This window comes from Miscanthus floridulus, chromosome 3 (genome assembly GCF_019320115.1).
Source record: "Miscanthus floridulus cultivar M001 chromosome 3, ASM1932011v1, whole genome shotgun sequence".
Classification (NCBI taxonomy): Eukaryota; Viridiplantae; Streptophyta; class Magnoliopsida; order Poales; family Poaceae; genus Miscanthus; species Miscanthus floridulus.
The window spans coordinates 141,383,558-141,402,901 of NC_089582.1; the positions used below are offsets into that span (position 1 = coordinate 141,383,558).

Here is a 19,344-nt window from a genome sequence, read left to right on the forward strand (position 1 = left end):
CCTGGTTGGACGTGCAGTAGTCGACCGTGTTGCGCGACCTCATGTCGGACTAGCCTAGAGCACCTGCTCGGAGCCCACCGGCTGGGGGTGGAGGAAGGCGAAGGCGTTGGGGTCGGAGCTGCAGGTGCCGTTCAGCTGCGACGCGAAGCCGGGGTCCATGGTCGTGTCGCTGTCGATCCTCACCGACAGCAGGCGATCTTCTGTCTGCGTCCAGGTCCTGCCGCGCCGTGATACTTGGCGCGGTAGTGCCGCGCCGTGGTCTATGGCGCGACAGACCCTGCCACGCCACCGATCAACAACCTCGGTCGTCATCACGTCAGTCTCCCGTCGCGCCACCATGCATGGCGTGGTGGCAATAGGCGTAGCAAAAAATGTTAGTTTTGAAGAAGAAAAAACAGTGTTAGATTTAAAATTAGTTTAAAAAAATGTTAAAAAAAATCCCGGCCCGCAGGCAGGCGGGTAGCACTGCACTGGCGCTGCTTTTCTCCCTGCTCTTTGCGGCGCCCCTTGTTTTGGGCTCCGACGGCTGGCCGGCCGCCGGCCAATCAGGTGACGGGAAACTACCGGTGAGCAAGCGCCCGCCGATGATCCCGAGAAAGGCGCCACGCCTTTCGTCGAGTGCGATGCCTGCGTGCTTGCATTGGACCCTTTATTTGCTCCTTTGGTCCGTCTCACTTAGTGCTGCTCGAGCTAGTGTTTCCCTGTTGCTAGTTCAGAAGTGGCAAACGGCACCTATTCGTTGCAGGAGAAGAGAGTAACAATAGAATATCCAATTTGCAGCTTTTAATTTGGCGTGTGAAGTTGTTTGAGGTTGGAGACTACTGGGAATAAAGCGCCAAAGGCTATATATGAGATCAAAAGGATTTGCGCTTTATTAGTTGCCAAAGAAAACCATCACATTCTTATTTGCAAATTATTTTCAGGGCAATCTACTAGCTACACGGCTAGACATACTTTTGGAACATGATAGGTCAATTTTGAAGTGGGCTTGTCGAACTCCGGAGACCGCAGCCACCGAGATCTTTTGAAGAGACTTACTCTTAAATAGTCGCCCCTTAATTTGGTTTCGATTTTAGAGAGTGTTTCTTATCTAACAACCAGAGCTTGAAGCTATAGTAATGAATTAGTTACGTGTAAAACTCAATAATGCAGAGGCTGAAGTAAAAATCCATTTCTTTTTCTAAAAACTACCTGCTCAACTTGGGTGACGGAACGAACACTTTTTGTTTCTCTGTTTCTGCCACAACTTGGCGGTGCATGGTTTGGGGAACTTGAGCTTTCTGCTTTCAATGGAGCTATCGAAGTGGAGCCTCTGATCTCCTGAATGCTAAAAAGAAGAGAGAGAAAAAAAAAAGTATTCAGTATTGAGCAAGCATGAACACTGCAAGCTGACACGGCGCCGGTGATGATCAGGAGCCGCCCAAAACGTCCGGTACGGAGGCCCGTCGGAACAAGTTTTATCGCGCGCACATATCGGCCCAACGAGCTTTTGCCGTGGATGTGCCGCGCAGCCCGCCCAGGCAGACACGTAATCCCCCACTCTTCGGCCCACCAGACAGCAGCGACCGTGCCATCGGCTCAAGGCTCTCAACGCTGTAGTCCCACGCATGACGCTCCGACCGGTGGATGCCCCCGCCTGCGAGCGCTCGCGTCAAGCCGTCAACCAAGGTGACGGGACGGGAAAACATTTTGCATAGAGTTCACCATTAGGCGTCCGAAATAGCGATCATATTTGTAGTCGAGAAAGGCGCACACATCATATTATAGTCTGCCTTTGGCAAACGTAGCGACCATTCAGAACATCTCAGGCACATTTCGCGGTGCCAGCTCCCAGTCGCAAACACCCGTATGTTCATGTACAAACACGCGACACGCCACTATGTACAGTGTACACACTGACACCACAGACGCGCCTTGCAACTTCATAGACAGGAGTCGAAGTAGTCGTACCGATGCCTCCTGGTGAACTCGATCAGGCTGCCATACGTCCGGTCAGCGACCCTTACAAACAGGGCCTCCGTGTCCGGGCTAAATGACATGCCTGCGATCTCTCCAAAGATGTCGATCTCCTGCTCCCTCGAGTAATCGGCCTGCGAGTCGTAAACGTGGACGAAGTCCGCCGCCTCCGACATCGCCAGGAACCGGCCGTCCGACGAGAACTTGAGGCCCCTCACCGCGCCGATTCTCCCCCTCAGCACCGCGAAAGACTGCGAGAGGTTGCGCACGTCCCACAGCCGGCAGGTGGTGTCCTGGTTCCCAGTGGCGAGGACGCGGCCGTCAGGGTGCCAGGCGGATGCGAACGAGTAGTCTAGGTGCCCCCGGAGGTTTGCGATTTCCTGCAAACGTAGCAACCACGTGAGACAAAAAGATTGTCTGATTCTGTTTGTCAAGGCATTTTAATCGGAATTCTAAAACGATGATCATATCAGGAGACACGCACCTTGCCAGACTTGAGCATCAGCTACCAAACACTCGGAGCTATCGCCAAGAACAGCAACAAGTCTGCCATCAGGACACGCTGACGTATCCTGCAGCAGACCCAAAACTACAACCATCATAGTAGAACAAGATTTGAGTTATGAACTGCCTGAGGATGACATGAATATCAACTCACATTGACCGACCATGGGAATTTCAAGTGACAGCGCAGTCATTGTTGGGTGCTGTCTTTGTTTAAATACATTCAGTTCAGTTTAACATAGCCAGGGGGCCATGTATCTACCTCTGAAAAAAAAAAGTCTGGTACTGGTTTTTGCATGTGTCCCGGTTGCATAAGCACGTCTTAGCTTTCTTCCGTTACAACTACTCTTAAATCTTACTCCAGGGTGTAAGCGTGGGAGCTTTCATAATTCATTCACGTTATGCTCTGTTTAATGTGCGAAGAACTGGACAGAGGAATAGCACTTCAGTGCCAGAATGCGCTCTGCGCTTTTCATCAGCTCATGACTCGTGTTGTTTTGAGCAAAATCTTGTCATGCTAAGCTGAAGCAACTCCTTATGGAAATTCTAAAGTGAATGACATGGGACGTTATGCTGTTTGTTCCTTCTAACTTCTGAGTTTGGGATGCTACCAACCGACCATGTAGGGCCGAATTTTTAATTTTTTGGCTTTTTTTAAAGTTTTTTCATAAATATGTCTCTGGAGGAAAGATTTCAGAATCTGGGCCTTTAGTTCGGCGCCATCATTGCTGGCGCCGAGCTAACACGTCTCGGCGCCAGCGTCCCGGGCGCCGAGCTCTTGGGCTCGAAGCCAACGTGGCGGTGACATGGCAGGAAGCTTGGCGCCGGTCATCCTAGCGCCAAGCTCGGCGCCGTAGATCTTGGCGTCGAGCTTGGTGCTAGGGTGAGTGGCGCCGAGCTTGTATTTTAACCCCGGCCCTAACCTTTCTACCCGAGCCTTCTTTCTCCTCCCTCTCGGGTTTTTTCTCTCCCTACCTCGTCCTACCTCACGAATCGGCATATTGGACCTTGCAAACTTTGATTTGATCCGTAGATCTTCGAGAGCAAAGTATCCTCGCTCTCCTAGTTTTTTCGCATCGATTCGGTATATATTAGTCGGATTTATTAACCTACGAATCGTCATTACTTAGGGTTTCATTCTATCCCTCAATATTTGTATTATACAACTGTAGGATGATGCCAAGGCGTGAAAAAGCTAGCAAACCTAGGTAACCGCAGCGCATGTAGTTATGTTATGGGTTCATTGTTGTGCATCAAATGGAAAACCTTAGGTTTAAGGTTTAATGTTAATTGCTTTCGGTTCTTATAAAGAAATTGGTTGTATTGTAGTTATGGTTCTCATTGGCATTTATTTGTGATGTTTTGATTTTTGTTTGTTAAATTATATTCGTTTTGTTAGATACAAGAAATGTATCGGGAGGAGTTTTGGCGAAAACGGGGTCGTCCTCGAGAATTATACCCCGACACGTCTAGCAAAGATGCTCCCGTCCCTCCTGACCTCCCTGTCCCTAACTGTGACTGTGGTTTCCCGGCCCACGTTTTTCAATCGAAACGTCCGGACACAGCGGCGTGGTGCTTCTACACATACAATCATTTTAATGTAAGAAATTGTTTTCACTATCTTTTTTCTTTATTTGTGTAAGTATGCTACTAATATTTTGTTGGAATCACGTTGTGTAGGACCATGAGAGGTGCTTTTTCTTTTAGTGGATCGACGATGCAGACAAGTTTGATCCTATGTACCTCCTTTTCGACGATTGGTTTAGAGGGAGACATCCACGTGAGCATTTCAAGCGGTGGGTTCCACCCTCCTAACCCTCCACCAATGATGGCTAAGGAGAAGCACCTAGCCACAGTTAGAAGACTCAAGGAACCTCCTTTGTGCCATTGTGGAGATCGAGCTATGATAAACCCTGAGAATACGTTGGAGTTTGTGTGTCCAAACAAGCATGAAGTAAGTGCAAAGTGTATGTGTTAAAATGTTGAGCTATATGTGTTCATGTACTAATGTCACCTTATTTAGGTGTTTTCAATGGCGAATTGTCGTTTCAAGGAGTGGTTGTATGGTCCTAAGAACCAATGGCCGGAAGAACCGTGAAAGGTTAAGAAAAATAAGAAAGAAAGAGTAATTTACAAAGCACCTCCTATCATGTGCGAATGTGGTGTTAAATCCAACTATGGCCTAGTCCCTTCAGAGCTTGGAATAGACCATTATTACGACCATATGATTGACTATGATGAGGTTAGTTATTTTTGTGGCAAACATGAAATCGTATTTTGTTTCTTTTGCTAAGACATATATGATATAATTTTTCGTTTGAACAGAGCACTAGGAAATGCAGGTGGGAATATTATGATGGTCAAGCTAAGTTCTTTGATGAACTGAAGGGGAGGCAAGTAATAGCACAGAAGAGGGGATATGGACCTGACTACGTCAACCTATTCGTTAAACATCACAAAGAAAAGATGCGTGAGTTTGCTAGACAACGCGGTATTTGTAACCCGATCGATGTTGGGCTTGACAAATGGGGATTGGAGAGACGGTTGACGTTAGAGGAGGAGAAGGCAAGGAAGGAGGCAAGGGAGGAGACAAGAGTACAGACGCAGGTCTTGAACGAGCATGTTGTTGCATTATGTGCCAGTGAGTGCTTGAAAGCCTTTTTTTCGTTGCCTAATTTTAAATGTAATATAATTGCGTTGCTAACTGATTGCATTTTATACATGAAGGGATTGGATGCAGCGAGGAACATGCCACGGAGGTGGCTCGTGCAAGGTATGAGGAAAAGAAGTTAGATGGGCATAGATCACGAGCTGATCGCACTGTTCAATCACTAAAGATGGGGACGAGGATGAGGATGACATTGGTAGACTGAGTGAGCTTATCACTCTAGCAGAGGCGGGCTTGTAGGCGGAGGAGGCTGAGGACGATACTGGTAGACTGAGTGAGCTTATCGCTCTAACAGAGGTGAGCTTGCAGGTGGAGGAGGCTGAGGACGACACTGGCAGACTGAGCGAGCTCATCGCTCTAGCAGAGGTGGGCTTGCAGGCAGAGGAGGAGGATAATGCGTTCTTCACTCAGGCCGCAGATGAAGCGGAGGCCGCTTACTATAGGTGACAGGTAGGTCAGAGCAATGCAGGTGAGATGGTGTACAGTCAGAAGTCACGACTCATGCCCCTTGTACTACATGTATTTTTTAGTGACTGTTGGTGTCGAAAGTCCCGACATAAGCTTGAGAGAAATTGCTCTGACCTACGATTGGACTATACATGTTCTAATGAATTTATATTTAATCTGTGTACTAGATTTGTGCCTTTTCAACACACAAAACACATGAAATGGCATGTGAGAACATGTACCGAACTAGGGTACGACTAAACCTAACATGCCTTAGGTAATTAAACCAAACAACAAACACATAGATGTGCCATGTGAATAAGATAAAGTCGTCCAAGTAGTGTGGCCACATAGCAAATTGTGTTGCACCTTCTTCAAAGTAGCCTCTCATTGTTGGTGGTGGTGGCAGCGGGGGTGGCGGTGGAGGCCCCTTGTTCTTTGTGATTAGAGTAGGTGCAATATGGATCATTACATAGTGCCTCCTGTGAATCGGCACCATTGTTGTTGTCGTCCTATCCGTTGTCCTTGTAACCACTGCTAACTTTTCTTTCTAGATTGAAGATATGGTCCTGCAGGTAGTAGATGTACTCCACATGTAGATAAATAAGTCGAGGATCTACCCACCTAGTGAACCCATAGTTTTCTTTGCCTAGGGAAGACTGCAATAAGTATGTCATGTAAGTTGTATAGAAGAGAAACATATTGAAGAAACAAATAGTAATAGCAATTACCCATGCTCGTGGGCATTTGAAGAAACGACGACCTTCATCTATTCCCTTGGTGAACATCTACACTAGGCAGCCTCACCATGCATGCATTTTGGCCACTATTCTTTCCTTTCATCGTATCCTCTCAGTGGTGCCTCTTTGGTGAAATCGCTTTTGCTCTCAATTGGGAACCTCTCATAAAGAGCTTCCTCAAAAAAATTAGGACCAAGAGGACCCTCTCACCTAATGGTAGTTCCCTTCTCCTTTCCTCTCCCTCTGGATGACCCTTCAGACATTGGTACTACAACAAAAGAAAATGCTGAGAAGTGCTCTTCTTTCTTGTTGTGTGTGTGAATGGGAGGGAGTGAGGGATTATTTATAGGTTGAGAGGAGGAATAGAGGCTGTCAGCGATCCGTGTGCCTCTTCACCTCAGCCCTTGGATCAAATAGTCATAAGATGGATGGTGGAGATAGAGTGGAGTTGTGCGTCCTTGCATGCCAGTACTATGTTAGTGAAGTGATAAATCGCTGCTGTCCTTGTAACTGAAAAGTCTATTTTCATTATCTGAAAAGCATAGATTCGTTCACTGTTACTTGATAAGCCTAGATTCATTTGCAAAACGTCTGTACGATACGATTGGACTATACACATTCAAATGAATTTACATTTAATCTGTTTACTACATTTGTGCATTTTTAGCAGCATAGTATGATTAATGATTCACGGAAAAAAATCGCAAGAGTTTCCCTTGTTTTAGGAGCATCCACAGTTACAAACAGAGACATCATTATATAATTCAAACATTTAACCATCCAAAGAGCACAATACAACCACAACGAACATCACAATCAACATAACATGTCCTACACAGTCCAAATAATCCATAATATCCATACAGTCCCAAATAGTTACAGAAAAGTAAATACAAAATCCATAATAGTGCATACTAACATCTACCACAAAACCCATAATAGTTACAGGAAAGTAAATACAAAATCCATAATGATTGAATATAATACCTATCAACCAATGCTGTTATGGCCGCTGAGTTGAACTTGGACAACCCACGACGAACCTGAAAGGAGATGACATCCAGGCCAGCTCTTTATAGGAAAGGAGTGTACCTGTCGTCGCACCGCGTGTCCAAAAACCCATTGTGGGTTCTAGGACGATAGAGCGGAAGGTCCTGCATGGAATACAACATAGTCTCCTGTTACATCACGAATACATGTACGTTCACCAAAATTTGAACAAAACGTATAGATTATTACCTACCCCAACACTATAAGACATCCTCGGTGGGTCGTCTCGTACATCTGGTTGAGTAGGTGGAATTGCGGCATCCTACAAAAAAGTCAATGAATTAGAAATTCAATATGCAATGAAACATGAACTTAGAAATGTACAAGTAATTGACACAATTACATGCATAACTAATTAAATGAATACAACAAATATTAAATAATATAATCAACCAATAATCGCACCTCACTAATCTGCCAATGGCAACTTTGTGAATTATGGCCAAGTCTACCACACTTGTCGCACTAGTACTGCTCGAGGTCAGTAACAAATGGGGTTCCTCTCCCATGCCTCGTTCTTCCAGGTATCTAATCCATAACCATCATATGTCTCGTCCTCTTCCTTGATCCACGCTTGTTCCAACGGTAAGCTGGATCCGCAATGTACTTTGGCCCATCATATGGAGGCCACTCTCTAGGGTCCCAGAAAGGCATGAAGCGGGGGCTCCATGTGTGCACAAGCGTGTCGACACTGAACTCGTGAGGTATCCTGTTCTCAATATTATAGTTGCGATGCCTAGCTGCTGCTACCAAATGAGAACATAGAAAGTGGTACTGCCTTGGTTTACCATAAGTGCATTTGAAATCTTAGAGGACAACCACATGCATCCTCGACTCTTAGACCTCGCCGTCGGACATTGTACCGCCCCTATTGTCAACCTGATAAGTCCCTGTGGCATGGTCAAAGCATGTAACCTCATGTGCGCTAGCCCTTTCATTTGCCTTCTCTAGGTGTGCCTTCGGTTTTAGAGCCCATATCTCTCCATCAATCCGTAACTTCAATACATGGGCGTGTCTATTGTTGAACCAGGCAACAAGCTTATAGAAGTTGAATTGAACGATTGCATTCATGAACATACCATGTATCCCCAATAGCAACTTATTGAATGACTCTGCCATGTTGCTGCACTAAAACTCGTACCTCCATCCACCGACGTCGTGAGCTCTTGTCCATTTCTCTAAATCCCTCATCAAACCTGTGAGCCATTGTCTATCTTCTGCATTTGATGCGGTTCTGACTTGCTCTAACTTTTTCTGAAAGTACTTGTCCTCAAGCTGTCGAGCAGCCTCCTAGAACAGATCACAGTTACCCTTCACACCATCCTTCCGGAGTAGATTCTCGGCAAGGTGCCGAGTACACCAACGATGGTGCAAAGGTGCATACCCCTCTATCTGCTCTCGCATAGTATTAAGTATGCCCTGGTGCCTATTAGATATGACACCAACCTCCCTGCCAGGCCCAACCACGTGTATCCGGACTAGCCTCAAGAACCATCCCCAACTATCATTGTTCTCCTTCTCAACCAAAGAAAATACCAAAAGAACCAACTTGTTGTTAGCGTCACAGGATATGGCTATAAGAAGTGTGCCTTGATATTTGCCAATCAAGAACATACCATCAATGGAGAAGACGGGACGATAGTGCCTAAAGGCCTCGACACACTGAGGGAAGCACCAGAAAGCACAGAAGAATATTTGTCTCCCATCCTTCCATACATTTGGTTTTGGGATGTACTCATAATGCATGCCTGGATTCACCACTTTGATTGCATTGAAAAGTACTGGTAGCTGCTCATACCCATCCTCCCAGTCCCCATATATCATCTTCCACGCTCGCTGCTTAGCCCTCTAAGCTTTATCATAAGTTATCACATAACCTCCATACAACGCCTCAACGGTCCTGATAATTATCCTCACCTTCATATTGGGTTCTCCCTGCAATATTCCCATCAATCGCTTGGCAATGAGGGTAGATGTCAACTGTCGATGCCTCAGTATCAGCTCATGGTCAGCACAATTGTGTGGCCCAATAATTTTTGTGATCTTCCACTTTCCGGTGACCATTTGCTTCCTTGCACAAACCCTCCATGGACAGCGTTTCTTGTCACACACAACTGTGTAACGACGCTCCGTATATGAATGCAAGACCTTGTAAGGTCTCTTTCGTATCACTACAAACGCCTGCAACCACCTCTTAAATGTAGGGAGGTCATTGAACACCCTCCCATTCTCAATTACCATGTTAGGGCCGGCCTCAGGAGCTTCTAGGAGCTCATCATCATGTCCTTCTACACATGCCTGATCAGAATGAGTAAGATCGCTGAACTCGTGAACTCTTGGATCACGGCGGCCGAGAAAGATACACCTCAGCATCTCAACATCACTCTCTGTTAGCTCTCTAACAGGGCGATCATCATCAAAATCAAGATCCCTTGCCATCTCATATGGCTGCAAATCATGCATAATTTCAATACTATTGGAGCCATAGAATCCATCTCCAAAGTGCACTTACGCAGCAACAGGGGGCACATCCACATTCTCAGGAATGTCTCCTGCAACATAAGCAGAGAAATGAGTAAAGAATGAAAGAAATGGATGTAAAGAAGGGAGTAAGCTCCTAATAACCATGCGATTAAGACACTTACTCGAATGATTCTATGTCAAAGAGATCTCATGAGGAGGATCTGCCACAACAACATAAGTCTGACAAGCATCTCCAACTACCGCATTGGGGGTAGATTGAGCATCAGGAACCATAGATGCAACCTCCACATCCATATCAGGTACCGGAACGGGAGGGTCAATGTGTGCCTGCTGACCCATTGGTGGGGAAGACCCATGAGGGATGGGATCAACTAACACCCGACGCACAACCACGTCCAAATATTGTAGCTGGCTCTTCATAGCCGATCTCATATAGTTATTCCACTGATCCGCATACCCAATTGAGATCATTCGCCTGAGGATGTTGAGAGGAGAACCTAGGTGCAGTACACCCTCAACTGCAATGCCATCATCTCCGAGGCAATGCAGCTCCTCCCAAGCCCATGCAACCATCTCACTAAATAAAGGCCTATCATTGAATAGCACAGGCACGCTTTGCATATCAACAAACTCAACATATCCATAGCGATCGTATTCAACGGTGCCTCTATGATATATGGTCACTAGGTTGTCTATCTAGTTTAAACACGTAACGAAACACATGTCCTTTAGTCCAAATTAGACGATAGATAGTACCTAACAAGTACTTTCTAACTATAAACTAAGTAAATAAGATAATAACTACATACATAGATATAGTGTACTAACTAAATAGCTAGGTCCTATTTAGTTAACTAAATATGTAACTATCAATCTAAGTAGCTATCTAGCTATATCTATGTATCTATATATCTATGTTTCTATCTATCTACATATATATATCTCACTAGATCACTAACTAAATCAACTACCTGAGTCATCACATTAACTAGTAAATAACAAATGCCTGAACTACTACACTATAATCAAAGCTAACTAAATACGCACATTGTAAATTCACAATTTTTATCTGTCCGACGACGGAGTCGCGGACGTCGACGAAGTCGCAGCGGACGCCGGGCGTGGGTCAGGCCGACGAGCTAGGCCAGCGGTGGCACGGCCGGCCACTACAGGTGCCAGGGCCGGAGGGGGCGCGGTCGACAACGACGGTGGCGGGTGGCGGGCGCGGGCGGCACGGCGGGCGCGCCCTCGGCCGACGGTGGCGGGCGACACGGTCATGGTCACGGCACCGACGCGGCAGGGCGCGGCCAAGGCGGGCACTGGCGGCATGTCGGGCGAGGTGAGGGCGCGGCGCGAGCGCAGGGACCGGCGAGGGGACCGAGGCGCGGCGCGGCCGCGGTGGCGGCGAGGCGCGGGCGTCCGGCCACGGGGCGGCGCGGGCGCGGTGGTGGCGTGGCGTGGGCGGCTAGGCGCGGTGAGGCGCGTGCGCGGGCGAGGGCGAGGCTGCGCGGGCTACCGTGGCCGGTGAAGGGAGAGGGCACGGGCGGCGGCGGTGGTGCTCTGCTCGGGCGAGGGAGATGCGAGAGAGAGAGAGGGGGAGAGGAAGAGAGAAAGGATTATGGCCCATACGTTAGAAAGGCTCGGCGCCAGTCACCCTGGCGCCAAGCTCGACGTCAAGATCTACGTCGCCGAGCTTGGCACTAGGGTGACTGGCGCCGAGCTTCCTGCCATATCACGCCATGTTGGCTTCAAGCCCAAGAGCTCGGCGCTAGGGACGCTGGTGCCAAGCTAAGGGTCCATATTCTGAAATCTTTCCTACAGGGGCATATTTATAAAAAATTTTCAAAAAAAGGGTTAAAAAATAAAAAATTCCGCATGCAGGGTGACTGTGACTGTGTGACATCCCATGAGAATTGAGAACTAAGTTATGTATGTTATTTTGTGATATTTTTGGCATAGTTTTGACATTATCTTGCCGAATGTCTTTGTTTCAGTTTGCGTTGCTTTCTTGGCCGCATGGAATAGGCTTAACTCTGAATGACATGTTTTAACATCATTCGGTATATCGTATATATAGCAAGTGGCTGTATTGAACTCTTATAGAAGCCTGTATTTGTTGCTTTCTTGTGACCGCATTCTGAAGAGGCCATGCCACTACACGCTCTCTCTTTTCTGTGGACCGGATATTCAGAGTTATTATAACCAAAAGACGATAATTAATTAAAAAAAAACGAGTCATGAGTTGGAACTGGGCCGAGAGAAGCCCAGCACAACAGGAATGGAGCTCGTTTCACTGAGGTCCCCATCAGTTGGAACGAAGAAACTCTTCTCAGAAAAAGAAAAAGTTGTAACGGAAAAATGAACCCATTCAGCATTCGACGAGACCGCAGGACCCCCCTCCGAGGCCGCCACCGTCTTCCCCTCCTTCGCCTCCGAGGCCGCCACTCCCTGAACCCATTCGGCATTCGAGGCGGCATGTCCGAATATCATCCCACAGCGAGGTTTACAGACTCCAAGTCTAAGCTCTTAGCTACAGATGGTGCTCCGGTCGTCGACTCGTCGGAGTACCATAGGCTCAACGGGTGCTACAGTACCTTACTCTCACTAGCTTCGACCTGGCCTATGCGGTCGTGCCTCTTCATGCATGAATCCCGGGAGCCGCACCTCGCCCTCATCAAGCGCATTCTCCGCTACATCAAGGGCAGTCTTTCTGCTGGTCTACACATTGGTACCGGTCCTTTTCGAGTCCCTCATGGCATACTAAGATGCAGACTGGGTTGGGTGCCCTGACTCCCGCAACTGGGCTACTACGTCTACCTCGTGACAACCTGGTGTCTTGGTCGTCCAAGCGTTAGACCATCGTCTCTCGCTCCGGTGCTAAAGTAGAGTACCGTGCTGTCGCCCACGCCGTCGCCGAGTATTGCTGGTTGTGCCAGCTTCTCCAGGAGCTCCATCTACCGCTACCCTCCACCACGGTTGTCTTCTATGACAACATCAATGTTGTTTACATGACAGCCAACCCCGTTCATCACTGCCGGACCAAGCACATCGAGATCGACATTCACTTCGTCCGTGAGAAGGTCGCGCTTGGTGAATTTCGCATTCTGCATGTGCCATCCTCGCATCAATTCGCGGATATCATGACTAAAGGCATACTTGTACAGTTATTTACTGATTTTCGGTCCAGTCTATGCGTTAGTGAACCTCCCACCACGACTAGGAAGGTGTTAGATATGTATATATCTAAGGGTCGAATTGTAAATATACCGATGGCCTTGTGGCTATATATACGAATGTCATCCCTCCCTAAGGGTTGTGAGGTGTTCTCTCCATTCTTTCCACACATCCAACATGAAGTTCATTCTCCTCCTCCTGACTTTAATTCTCCTCCTCCTGACTTTAATTTAGCCAATTTCCTATGTGCATTGCATGGCGTGAAACGTGACATGTGCAGTGAGTAAATCGTCACCTTGAGTGCATTGCATAAACAACCACAGAGCATGCATGATACTTGTGACAGTGCTTCTTTTTCCATGGGACGAAATATATCAATATGAGATGGGAATTGAGCCAGTTTGCTATGTTTTTTTCGATAAATATTTTGATAATGTATTGCTATCATGTGAATTGTGACACTGTGATAGTGTAATTGCACATTGACTCAAGGTTAAATTTGAATTGTATCGTGTCATTTTTATCATAATTATGGCATAGTCACTCTGGACTCAATGCATAAGGATCTCGTCATTAAAGTTTAACAAAGCAATATAAGATCCGAGTAATTCTGGGCTTAATGCATAAGGATCTTTTCACTTTATTTTCATGTATTGAACAAAGTAATATATTATATGAGTATTGTGTCCTAAAAATGTGTTTTGCATTTTTTTCAGTGCTTCTGCATTTTTTTCAGTGCTTGAGTTGGTGAAAAATGGTGGTACCCTCAAACATATGTATTGAACCTGTAAGAGGTGCATAATGTTGTGAGCATAATTTTGTATTAAGCAGAACTTGTGGTTAAATTCGATGATCTAGGGATCTTTCAAACTCCATACCATGTGGACATGCTCTGCATACATTCAGGACCTTTTTGCTGGTCCTTGGGACTCAAGACAAACATCAACAAGTGCTTGGTTGGTCACTCCGATCAGGCTTCGGCGTTCCGATGAGTGATGAGGAACGGCAGAACTGTTCAGGCGCTCTTCCCCTGTCAAGTGGCGCCTACTTGGGGATGCCACTCTCAATATAGAAGCTGACGCGCTGTTCCCGGTCAAAGTGGCGCCTGCATGGGCATCCCATTCTCGATCTAGAAGTTGACGCATCATGGATGCTGTTGCTGATCACATTCATTTGGAAGGGAAAGTCTGGCCTACTCATGGATGCGGGTCGTGCTCTCGTCACCAAAATTGCCCTGCCGGTGCACATCCTGATCGCAATGTGTCTCCCGCCGTGCGCAATTCAGTCTATAGACAATAGATATCAATTCAGTCTCCAGGGAAGCATGGTTCTACGTCCTGCAAGCACTAGGGCGACAGCTGCCTCAGCAGCGGCGACTACAGTGCGCTGGTGGCGGTGTCTACGCTCTCTGTTCACTGGTGAGCGACGTGCAGGCCTCGACTCCCTTTTTACGCTGGTCTCATGGAAAATTTGGAAGGAGCGGAACGCGAGATGTTTCAGAGAATCGACGGCGAATGTCAGCGAGCTCATGCACATCATCATGGCTGAAGCTGACTGTTGGATTGAGGCAGGCGCGGCTGGATTAGGCGCCCTAGCACGAACCTAGCTGGCGCAATTCTGAGTTTAGAATGTCAATTTTAAAATTTAGCCCGTAAGACAAAACTTGCCAACCGGAAACGGCTTCTTGTATTATATACTTTCTGCCTTCTAATACAATGATACGCACACACTCATGCGAATTCGAGAAAAAAAAAGAGATGTCATGGGTAAGGAGTCGGTATCAGGTGTCAGTTTCTGTTTCTGAACCTTGCTTTTTTCCATCGCTGATAGTGATGCTCGGGGCGGGCTGAGAACCTGCAAGATTTGCTGCTCCATGAACCTGAACTATCCCAATTGGGCAGGCCTAGACTCCGAAATCACAGGCGCTGGCTCCTTTCAGTACTTTCTAAATGGTTAAACATGCATCCAAATGCAGGATATTTAGGATGCTCTGGGCCACGAGAAAGAGGGTCACAGCAGCTCAACGCATCCAAATCCATTGTCATTCAAGAGCACAGTTCCTGTTGTTACCATGTAGAAACTGTAAATTGGTTCCCTTCATAGTTCGTACATACAAAGAGAGGATGTTGCCTTAATAGTAAAATCTAGTCTAGTTGCTATGCTGCAAATAATAGTGAAATCTAGTCTAGTTGCTTCAGAAAACCAACAGTAACATCAGCTATCATATGCCTTAAAACTGGAGAGATTTTTCATTTGCAATAACATGCACATAAGCTGACGATTCATGTACCTAGTACAAGTTATTTTTGGGTTCCTTATAATCCTTCTATTTTGAGGAGCGTAAACCATTGAACTTGCCTGCTCTAAAGTAACATTAGCCCATGTCAGTTAAAAAAAAAACATTAGCCCATGTCATTTTGAGGGAAAACTATTGGGCCACCCCTGTCACAGCCCAAAAGGCCGCTACAGCCTTACATTCTCTGTACTGGCCCACTAGCCGCACCCGGGGCCCAACATCCCTCCCTCCGCAACCCGCCCGCGCCCTCCGCATTCCACAAGCCGCGTCATCGGTGGCATATCACCGCTTCCCTCTGCGTATACCCCAGCGTATCCATCCTCCTTCCGCGCCGCCGCCATCTCCGCCTCTTACTCCGGCTGCCTTGTACCCCGCACCGCCGCAGTCACTCACCCCCTTCCTCTCGCGCCTGGAGCTGTGGGTGCTCGCCTCCCTCCTCACGCTCCGCAACGCCGTACTCCGTACTCGACGCCCGGTTCCGCTTCGCCAACCGACTCACCCCCTTCCTCCAGTCCCCGCGCGCCGGACACCGCCTCCTTCTTTATAGTTGGTTTGTGCTCAGATTCGCTGAGGAAGGAGGTGCTGGTCCTGGATGTTGGTTCCTAGTTCGATTCTCTGAGGAACAGAGAAGGGACGCACTGCCACGAGTCTCCAGTAGTCTGGAAGCAGGGGAGCTGGGCATGGGCATCTAGACCATAGACTTCAAGAAACCGTTGTGGGGACAGCGGAAGCCGGACGAGCGAGCGAACAACTAGATGGAGGCGCTGGTGCGGAAGGTGCAGCAGCGGGTGAGGAAGGCGCGGGAGGAGATGGACCAGTGGGATGACCTCAACACTCGGCTCCTCTCCCAATTCTCCAACGCTGCCGCCGTCATCTCTCGCCTTCAGGTACCTTCTTGGATCTCCCTCTCGCGCAGTCCCGACACTTGTGACAACCAGTTTGGCAGCCCAAGGTTTGACGACCATAATGCAGTTTGAGACTGTTCTTTCGTAATTGTTGCGAGCACTTTTCTGAGATTGCAACAGCAAATTTTAGGGCTTCCTTGAATCCGTAGTGACTCCATTAGCTATTGTTGATCTGCAGTTTTGCAATTCGTATAAGACAGCGAGTTGCTACTTGCTTGTATCTTTGAGAATTATGTGGAAAATGTATGACTTGCAGTGGCATGCAGTTGTGTTGTACTGTTGTCATTTTAGCTTCTTATCAACTATGTAGAGGAACCAAAATTTGATTGTTTGTGTCATTTAATAAAGGCCCTTGGAGAGGACAAGAATTATGGCCCCTTGCATGGTGTGCCCAACATCAGAGAGGACCTCATTGGGAATCAGATGGAGGTTCTGGAGTTCATTTTCGTTAAAATCAGGGAGACACTGTAAGCTACTTTGCTTTTTACATTTGTAGTTTCCTTCAATTTTGGTCTGAACAAACAAAGGGAAAATTCCAATTCAAGTTGGTCTGACAACAATGGTGCCAATTATTTAGGGAGAAGTTCAATGGCGTTGTGAAAGCTTTAAATAAGGCTCTGCGTGATACCAAGCAGATGGTGAGAGGCGGGTCGGCACTCACCGCAAAACAGATGCAGTTACAAGTGGGAATTTTGCCATCGATTGCAGAATGCTTGAATGGATTTCAAACGTTATGCAAGATGCACCATGCTGAGTAAGAACGTAATTATGCTTAGGCCTCTTCCAACTGCCCAAGTTAATCATTTAATGCTTGCATTTGGTCTTGATATAACTATGCTGTTGTTATGTTGATGCATGTTGAGTTGTGTTTCTGTATAATCATTTTGCTGGACCTGACTTATGATCCAATCCAAGCATGGCAATAGCTATGACTAAGAAGTTCAGTTCATGTTGATTTAAAATATTCTCAGTTGATAATAGAGCTGAATCCAACTTCTAACTGTTGTATGCTAATCCTCCAATTCAGACATTATTTATATTCTTCCATTGTCCTGATATTTTAAGACGTCACAGACACATGTCCTGGCGCTACTCTCACAGGAGTCACAGCACATGTGCATCAGTGCATGCAATCTTTTATTTCTCCTGCAGTAAAATGTCCCCTTTTTATTTTGCTGTGAACTTATCCTGGTTGCCATTTGACAGGTTTACACTAAAATCATCAGTTTTCTCCTTGCTGACATGGAAGAGCAGGTAAGTTCAATAGCTTTGCCATTCAGCTTGCTAATCACTCATGGATTTGTCCTCTCTGGAATTCATTCTCTGTCGATTTTCTTGTAGATGATAGCGATGCTTTATTCTTAATTAACTAGAGCAATCATGATGATATTTTCATTTGCAGTTCCAGTGACATTGCTGTACTACGTCAACTCTTAGTAGACCAGCCAAACATTCCTAGAGATGAAGGTGCAGAATGAAGAAAAAATAATAAAAATAGCTTATCTGGTTATAGTTTCAATTATGCCATTTTTTCATCAGACTAATTACATAATTGACATTTACACTCTGCTTTCCTTATTTTTGCAGTCCAATCCATATTCGACATTATATTTGCGGATGAAATTTGTTGACCAGCTCATATTTGACTGTTCAAGCCTTGCCCCCTATGTTCTGACCAAGCTGCCTGCTCAGGTGATGACCGAGTCAGTCTTGAAGTTTTATGTTTGATTAACCCAATTGTCGAGGCATTGTGGACGAGGCAAGTCTTCATCTCCGTCAGCATCAGTGATTGATGACCTAGAGGCTGGACCCGCCATTGGCCCTGTTCGCTTTGCTGAAAAGCCATAGTTGAAAGTACTGTTCGCTGATTTGTTGTGAGAGAAAAATACTGTTCGTTCGTTGAAATAGTACGGCTCATAAGACAAGCGAACAGGACCATTGTGTACCGGTCACGGAAGTGTGGTGGTCTGGGCATCTCTAACTTGACGTTCTTTGGGTACTCCTGAGCCTGAGATGGAAATGGCTCCGTCGGTCCGTCCTGTGGGGGTGTGGACAGTGATAGAACTTGAACAGTCTTGTCCCCTCCATGCAAGAGGTGATCATAAATCCATGGTTTCAGACTTGTATCAGGTTTGTGGTTGGCGATGGCATTTCTTTAGAACTAGCTGCACCTTGCCTCTTCCAGGAGGTGCCCAGACGGTTTGGACGAAGGTTTGTGAAAGCACTTTGCAATCGGCAGTGGGCTCAGAGACATCAGGGGTGCCTGAGCCCCTGACACAGCAAGTACTGGTGGAATACCTCCATATCCGGGAGATGCTGGAGGGCGAGTGGTGCGGAGGCGACACGCCATGAACGAGCAGACAGGAAAACATTCTAACTTTATGAGAAAAAGTTTCTGTTCTGCAATGGAAAAAATGATGTATCGTGTAAATTAAATTATAGTCCACTTTGGTTTTGTAAGTGGTTAGTAATATGCATTGCACGTGTCCAATATCCTATGCAACACAACGCACATCAGGAGCTGCCTCAATTGCGTGACCCCAATCACACGACCTCGTGTGGGCACTGGTTTAACGTGCACGCGCTGAAAACGTAGGCAAACTTCGGTTCTTCCTCTCCGGTGAGCACCGGAAGTTAACGTGCACGCGCTGAAAACTGGCGAAGTTAATGCACTGTTTGAATATAGAGACCAGGTCGGACCTTTCCACACGCGCGCCGCCGACGAGCCGAGCCGTGCCGTGCACGGGCTCGTACCGTGCCACTCCACGACATGATGTGGTGCGGGTTGGGCTTGGTTTTACCGCTTAAGATTATCTCCACGACATCTAAAATATAAGATCCATTCAACATTTATTCGACATTCTCTCCAACAACAGAACTCAAAAGATAATCATTTTTGCAAATGTGTTTTCAGGAGAGATGATACTCATATTCAGGTTGTGCCTCTCAGACGATCCAAAATGGGTCTTCTGTATAGGTACTCTGTTGGAGACTAATTTTGGGTTTTCTACTACCCATTTTGGGTTTGGGTGCCCATATGAGTCACCTATTGGAGACAGTCTAAGAGAGGTATAATTGGGAGTTTCACGGAATAATGGAGGAGTTTCGGGAGTTTCTATT

At 46.7% G+C, this 19,344-nt stretch overlaps 2 protein-coding genes across 3 annotated transcripts; one reads left to right on the forward strand and one right to left on the reverse strand.

Moving 5' to 3' along the window:
* Nucleotides 1-1,922: 1,922 nt before the first annotated feature.
* On the reverse strand, nt 1,923-12,803 carry LOC136544570 (uncharacterized WD repeat-containing protein C2A9.03-like). Its single transcript, XM_066536687.1, has 4 exons — nt 12,741-12,803; nt 9,664-9,813; nt 2,451-2,528; nt 1,923-2,336 (listed from the first exon to the last, which is right to left on the reverse strand). The coding sequence occupies exons 1-4, from the start codon at nt 12,801-12,803 to the stop codon at nt 1,923-1,925; spliced, it is 705 nt and encodes a 234-aa protein (XP_066392784.1).
* Nucleotides 12,804-15,600: 2,797 nt separating this feature from the next.
* Nucleotides 15,601-18,739, forward strand: LOC136547266 (uncharacterized protein At5g43822-like). 2 transcript variants are annotated; one of them, XR_010781526.1, is made up of 7 exons: nt 15,601-16,206; nt 16,573-16,691; nt 16,802-16,978; nt 17,431-17,478; nt 17,627-17,691; nt 17,812-18,319; nt 18,410-18,739. XR_010781526.1 is itself a non-coding variant. In XM_066539227.1 (6 exons), the coding sequence occupies exons 1-6, from the start codon at nt 16,075-16,077 to the stop codon at nt 17,853-17,855; spliced, it is 585 nt and encodes a 194-aa protein (XP_066395324.1). In that variant the 5' UTR covers nt 15,601-16,074; the 3' UTR covers nt 17,856-18,736. The 2 variants fall into 2 exon arrangements, 1 of the variants encoding a protein (XP_066395324.1); XM_066539227.1 differs by having other exon boundaries at nt 17,812-18,736.
* The last annotated feature ends 605 nt before the right edge of the window (nt 18,740-19,344 follow it).